General features: G+C 40.3%; 2 protein-coding genes across 3 annotated transcripts in view; one reads left to right on the top strand and one right to left on the bottom strand.

The window, feature by feature from the left end:
• LOC122084092 (molybdate-anion transporter) overlaps positions 1–5,897 on the top strand; it is an 8,410-nt gene extending 2,513 nt beyond the window's left edge. The window contains exons 5-9 of the mRNA XM_042652141.1: positions 3,241–3,329; positions 4,329–4,511; positions 4,608–4,693; positions 4,791–4,875; positions 5,240–5,897. Coding sequence (XP_042508075.1) covers positions 3,241–3,329; positions 4,329–4,511; positions 4,608–4,693; positions 4,791–4,875; positions 5,240–5,374 — 578 coding nt within the window. The 3' untranslated portion in view covers positions 5,375–5,897. The remainder of the gene's footprint in view (positions 1–3,240; positions 3,330–4,328; positions 4,512–4,607; positions 4,694–4,790; positions 4,876–5,239) is intronic.
• A 791-nt stretch (positions 5,898–6,688) lies between these two features.
• LOC122084093 (probable prolyl 4-hydroxylase 9) overlaps positions 6,689–7,193 on the bottom strand; it is a 10,030-nt gene continuing 9,525 nt past the window's right edge. The window contains exon 8 of one of the 2 annotated variants that reach the window (XM_042652143.1): positions 6,689–7,029. In XM_042652143.1, the coding sequence (XP_042508077.1) occupies positions 6,979–7,029 (51 nt within the window). In that variant the 3' untranslated portion in view covers positions 6,689–6,978. The remainder of the gene's footprint in view (positions 7,030–7,193) is intronic. The other variant, XM_042652142.1, reaches the window with a different exon arrangement.

Raw genomic sequence — 7,193 nt, forward strand, 5'->3', positions numbered from 1 at the left:
AAAAAAAAAAAAAAAAGAAGAGAAGTCGAGGTCGAAGTCGGAGAAGCATCAGAGAGAGCGATAGCAGCCAAAAAAAAAAATCCCAAAACCTCCCTGCCCTCCGCCTTCTCTGTTCCTTCCGGCAGCAGCTAAAAAAAAGAAGAGAAAAGGAGCAGCAAGAAGAAGAAATAAAAAGAACCGAGAAGAAACAGAAGACGAGAAGAAGAAGAAAAGAAAAAAAACGCAGTAGAGAGAGAAGACAGAATCAGAAGAAGAAGAGAAAGAAGAACAAAAGAAGAAGAAGCACAGGCAAGGAGAGAAGAGATAGCAAGAAGGATCGAGACTCATACCTGGAGTTTCCGCCGGCTCCAGTTGGACCTCCATTACAATCGCCATTCTCTCCTAGATTTGAACTGCTGATTAGGAGCCAAACTCTATTTTCGGTAGAAGAGAACTCCAAGTTCTCAACGTCCTTCACCCCAAATTATGAGATAAGTGCCTCTTTTTAGCTTTAATCCAGAATTTTCATAAATACCCCTCAACCTTGCTTGTTAGTTATTTTGTCCTTTTTTCACTTCCAATTATACCCCTGCCCCACATGTGACTTCCTTTGTGACTTAAACTGCACTTTCAATATTTACCAATTCTGCCATCCCTGAAAAAAAAAAAGTTATTTACTATTCTACCATATATATTCTTGAGTGCTATTTTGTTACTCATCACCATGGTAGCCAATAGTGAAGTTGTTCAACAGCTGAATTCTTATAAAAGAGAAACTGATACAAAATTTGATGCTCTCACTAACATGGTCACGTCCCTAAAAACAATGGTGGAATCCATGCAAGTTTCTATTGATCGTTTGGTGGCAACAGATAAAGGAAAGAGTCACATTCAGTCTGGGGATTCTTCCAACACCACTCCACAGGATCTGCCAGTAACACCACCACCACCTCCACCACCATATGAGACTGGTAGACATGATGATGGAGCAGAAAGAGCAGCAAAACTGGATGTCCTTGATTTTTATGGAGACAATAATCCAGAATTGTACCTTGACTGGATTCACAGTCTAGATACATTCTTCAGATGGTACGGGTTGACTGAGGCTCGAAAGATCCTATTCGTAGAGGCCAAACTGAAAGGCACGGCTCGAGTCTGGTGGATCAAGCAACAACAGAACCGAACCCAAGGCATTGGTATGGTCAATACTTGGGCTGAAATGTATGAAGTCATGAATCGGCGATTCTTGCCTTCTGATTACAAGCAACGCATGCATCTCAGATTTGCACAGTTGAAACAAGAGAATTTGACCGTTGAGGAGTATGTTGCTAGATTTTATTATTTGGCCACTCGTTCTGACTTTGAGTGGGATGAAGAGGTATTAATGGTACAATTTCGCAATGGTTTGCACCCTCAACTTAGTGCTGCCCTTGCATCTAGTCGATTGCCTACCATGGAAGACGCTGTACAAGTAGCATATCAGGTTGAGGAAAGTCTGAAACGCCCATACAACTGGAGAAATTTTGCAGATACTTTTTCTCGAGGTACTAGTTCCGTTTGGCAACAGTCTCCTACCCAAGAGAGGTCATCTAGCAAGCCACAGGCAAGTGCTACATCTATGGCTTCTTCACGACCTAGTCGGCCGTATTCTCCACCTCGACATGTTTCTGAAATGTCATCTTCACGGCCTACTCGCCCATACTCACCCCCTCGGCGTGGTTCAGATAAACCTTCTGATTCTTCAAAATTTACAGTTCGGTGCTACTCATGCCATGGATTTGGACATATCAGTGCCCAATGTCCCAGCCGTTTGGGTGCTTTTATTGATAATGATTCTCCTATACCATATATTCCCGAAGAGCAACTTGGTTCTGACACCGTTGATTTAAGAGAAGAGCGTGCAACAGGTGAAGTCAATGACACTCTCAGTGACGATGACCAACATCCTTTTTATGTCATTCGTCATGTGTTGACCACTCAGAAGGCCACTGAAAATGAAGATTGGCGCCGCAGTAGTATTTTTCAGACTCGTGTGAAGTGCAATGATCAGTTGCTAACCTTGGTCACTGATGGAGGCAGTTGCACTAATGTTGTCTCTGAAGACGTTGTTCGTAAGCTGGGATTGAATACAGAACCACATCCTAATCTTTACAAGGTTGCTTGGGTGAACAACACTAATCTCAAAATCACAGATAAGTGCTTGGTCACATATTCTATTGGTGGATTTAAGGATATAGTCCAATGTGATGTCCTCCCTCTGAAGGTGTGCCATATCCTTCTTGGTTGACCTTGGTTGTTTGATAAGAAAGTACAGCATTGTGGCTATGCCAATACCTATGCCTTCAAGCATGCCAACAAGACTATGAAGTTTCATCCTGCCAAAGATCTCCCTGAAATTAAGCTTAAGAAGATGGTGGAATCGTTCCTCATTCAGCGTATTCCTTCAGACGGTCTCCTCGGTCCTTTCCCTAACTCGACGGAGTCGAGTTCTTTTCAGAGGAGGAGAGTTGATGCAGATACGGCTGCCCTTTCCTGGTTGGACCAGCATGACCGGCTTTGGAAGCCAAGAGCCAAGAAGAACCAGTCCAGCCCAGGGTTTTGGTCCAACAAGGGTTGGAAATAAAATTAGTAGTTTACTTAGTATTTTATTTCATGCTTTTATTTTCCATACTTGAACGTAGGAGTAGGATTTACTTCCTTGCTTTGGGTTCCTTTTTATAGTTGTTTCCTAGTTTAGGCTAGTTTCCATTTCAGTTAAGTTTCTAATTTCATGTTCCTATTTTCCTATATATTAGTTGTAATCGATTGAAGATTTAGAGAACAATTTGATTATTGAATGAATGTGTGAATGTGATCCTCCTTTTCCCCTTCTCTACTCTGATTTCCCCTCCCTTCCCTAAGGGTTCTCCATCACAGTTTGGGTCCCCAATGCCATGCAAAGTGCATTTTGTGTCGGTTACTTGGATGATTGATCACAGTCAGTCGGTCCAATTTACATGCATTCTACACATTTCTGAACCATGAAGAAATATCTAGTAATAAATGATTAATAGGTTCTGCCAGGTGGACTACGTACATGGATGGTAAACTGACAATAAAGAGGTAAATGTTTGGATATTCGTGAATGGTGCAGTGGGATTACACTTTAGAAACCCAAGTCCATAAATATCCCTTTTCTAGGTGTTTGCAAATGCTCAATATTTCACAACTTATTGTCATTATTTTTCTCTCTTTTTCTGAAGTTTATTTATTTTCTCATAGATAAACGGATATGGTTATTGGCATGGGCGCAAGCATGTCTTCAGTTTTCTATCATGGTTGTCTGGATTTTATGGGCACCAACGGTTGTGGTATGTTCTACATGCAATTGGGATTCAACAGAAAATGTTTGCGTATTAGTATATTAAAGAAAAAAAGAAACTGGTTGCATGTTCAGGACTTCTTGATTACGTTATTCTTTTCGTCTTAAGCATTGTTTAAAAAAAATTAATATTAGGCATTACAATTAGTTTGGTGGAGGCCTATACTATTACAGGTATATACGTACAGCATTCACAGTAATTTCTAGCAAAGGGTGAATCTAAAAGCAAAAGCAACCCATTGCATAAGGCTCCCGCTATTGCAAGGTCTGGGTGAATCATATGCATGAAAATGAAATTTTGGATGTGCATGTTAATTTACGTTGAGATGCACAGCTTATGCTAAACAAGCATGGATATGGGTTCGAATGTCCTAATCCCTCTGTTTGAACTTTTGGAAAGTATAATTATTATTGTGCATTGGCAAACATAACCGGTCTTGGAGTCAGAATGGAAAATACCAGCAGTCATGTGACGGTGCGATATGAAATTCAAGATTCTGGATAATTGATAACTATGAAATCCAAGGAAAATCTCTCTTATAAGTCTCAGAATGTGCTTTCCAATACATCAAGCAGCAATTCAAGGTCTACGACCTCTAAACAGTAATACCATTAAGGTGCCTGCATCACTAAAATGTAGATTATTTTAAGGAGCTTTAAAATGCATGGAGTTACCTTTTGAAGCGTTATAATTAGTTGTTAATCTTTTGCCTCACGGAAATCAGATGTCTTGATTGTTGTAGCCTTTCTTTTGAATTTTTTTTATCTGTTTATGTAATATGTACATTCTTCAATATGGTTAAAATAAATATTATGGTACATTTCTGTTCCATTTCTTGTTATAGGTGTTAAAAATATGGGAACAAATTTTATTAGAGAAACTAAACGATCACAGAGTGCATGCTTTTTATTTTCCTTATTTTTCCCCAAAGTCAGTTCATGATCTATGGCCTTGTGTATTCTTTACCATATTTTAGCCATGTTTCAGGCTGACGGACGAGAAGTGAGACTAGGGATGATATATCCATGTTTCATGGGTGCAAGAATGCTAGGCAGCACTGCAGTTTCATGGTTCACAGGTGGACCATCACCAGTCCGCAGTGAGGATTATTTGTTATATGCATTCATTGTCAATGCAATTGTCTTGTCTATAGCAGCATATGATTATCAGGTATGGCTTTCAATATATAGAGAGGTAGGAACAATCCTCTGTCAGATACTGAAATTAGATGCTTGAAAGTTCAGCCCTCGTGGTTGCTTTTTGCAGGAAATCGGGGTTTTGGTGACACTGTTCTGTATCTTCCATGCTTGTGTTGGCTTGATATTACCTTCTCTTGCACAACTAAGGACCATGTAAGTATGTCTCTTTGATATAGGTTCCTTAGTTTTTTATTGATTGGGGTAGTCATTGGGAGGTTTGATATTTCTTTTGCTAATACTATTCGCACAGGTATGTGCCAAATGAATTGCGTGGGGGGATGATTAGCCTGTCTACCGCTCCTGCAAATGCAGCAATGTTGATTGTTCTGATCCAGGTGTGTTTACCTTTCTTGTTTAGAGGAATTCTTGAGGATGGGGTGGAGAAGAAAAGAAGCCACATCCCCTATTTCTGCTGTATGCACCTTGTAGATGATCTCTGAGGCCATAATCCAATTAAATAGTACAATAGTCGTATAAATTCCTTTCACGTTAAGATCATGTTATCAGAATAAATTTTGGGTTTGGAGATATGTCCTTGGTGGTGTATAATATGACCCTTAATCAGGTGGATTGGGACATGGCTTCATGACCTTGGGTCAAGACTCTTCAAGCATTCACTTGTTAGTCATAAATATAACTAATATATTGTTTTCATTCAAAGTTGCCAGCTTGAGTGCTCAGAATTTGGCTTTGTCGCAGGGAGGCTACCATCGTAACGTTGGGAATGCAACAATAATGGCCTTTGCTGCTTTTGGGCTGTTCTCAGCTGCTGGTTGCATGCATCAATTGAAGAAGTGGGGGAAACATCCCCACCAAAACTGGCATAAGTTGTAACCAACCTAAACCCATTTCGTGGCTGAATTAGGATACCAGAATGGCCTCGATTCTGGGTTCATGTTTTTCTTTTATCATTCATTGAACTGACGAAAAAAAGAAAGGGAGAGTAAAAAAGGTGAAATGCAGAATTTTCTTTCTGGGGTCCAAAGGTACAAGGGAAAATTACGGGTATGGGGTGTAGCAGTGGAGCCAAGCAAAATCCAAGAAACATGCAAGATGACTACCATATTGAGTTATAAATGGCATCTTGTAGTCGCACCAGCCCCACACACAGGCAATCAAGACAGCAGAGGCCCCTCTATGCGCAGGAAAGAGGACTAATGGCCCAAGGGTGCATTGCCAAGAGGTTAATGTCAGCTGAACGGTCAATGTCGGCACAAGAGTATAGGTAGAAGTGGAACAGCCACACAAACATTCACTTGAAACTGAAATGTATACTTTTAATCCCTAGCGACCTGAATACACATATCAAAGCCTTGTTTTGCAGTTGCTGTGCCATTAAGTAGAAGATTTTTTCCTCCTTTTTCTTAGTTGAGATACTAACTACTCGAGGGAAATTATATTTTGAGTTGGGTATTAAACTATTAATATTGAATACTTATACTGTATGCATCTGTGAAACCCTTAATTAGTAATGATTGATGTTCATTTCTGCAGTTTAAAAGGGAATTTGTTACGTAACTTTGGCTGGACTGTTCCAAGTCTTCAACAACCCAACCTGAAACTAGTCTGCTTTGCCTAGTTCAGAAAAAGGTCACTTCCGGCCGACAGCAGGGGACCCCAATGAGAAGTCATGGCTTAAAATTGAACTGTGATGGTCTGGGTTAACTGGGGAACCAGTTAGATTTTCCAGTTCTGTGCAACACTTCTGCTTCGGTATTTCTCAGCATAACCCAATCTGACCTGGGCAGCTGTGAATGGATCTTTTAATGCTCATAGCAGAGGTACTGATATGCCAGATTCAAGCGAAAGGGAATTAGACCACTCTTCTTTTTTTTTTCTTTTGGTAGAATAGACCACTCTCCTCTTCTGCTGAATAGGATAACAAGGCAATTTTCTTCCCAATGGTACATCACTACATCTGCTATGTGCATCGTAGAGGATCATGGCATCGTGAACTCAATGTTTGCCTGCCTCCAACTTCATGTAATGTCAAAGCATTTTCCATTTTTTCCAGTCCCAACTCAAATTGAATCCAAGATGATCCATTTAACCTCTATTCACATCATCACAAAATGGTTTGAAAAGATAGGTTTCAAAAGATGTGACAGCTCTGGAATCGTCAAGCAGGCAGACTCGCATGGCAACAACTTGACACTTAATTGGCATCCATTGCATGCCGCCAACACTTATTCTTGTCATCTGAGAAGAATCGCTAGATCCCTCTGAGTAAGGAGAAACAAGATGATAATTTTAGAACTTTGATGCTAGAAGAATAATCATTTAAGCATCAAATCACAGATACAATCGGAAAAATAGAAGCAAAATACATTATTGGAGGGGGGCGGGGAGAGAAGAATCAAACTGCCGAACAACATTCAATTATCCTTCCTGGTCTTGATCTCTGATCCACTTTGTTGCTACCCATTTTTCCCCTTCAATCACTGGACAGCTCCCATGAAGTGATGTCTGCATGAATTGTGGACCCAATGCTGAAGATGAGGAAACTAGAAATAAATATGCAACATTGTATAGTGTAGTTGCTCAAACAGAACCAAGATTTTCTTTTCTGAAGTCCCTACAAAGTTGAGCAATGAGATGAATTTTGCTGGGTGGGGGTGAGGGTGGGGAGATAGAGGAAAAGGTGTCATGCCAT

Source organism: Macadamia integrifolia, chromosome 7 (assembly GCF_013358625.1).
Source record: "Macadamia integrifolia cultivar HAES 741 chromosome 7, SCU_Mint_v3, whole genome shotgun sequence".
NCBI lineage: Eukaryota > Viridiplantae > Streptophyta > Magnoliopsida > Proteales > Proteaceae > Macadamia > Macadamia integrifolia.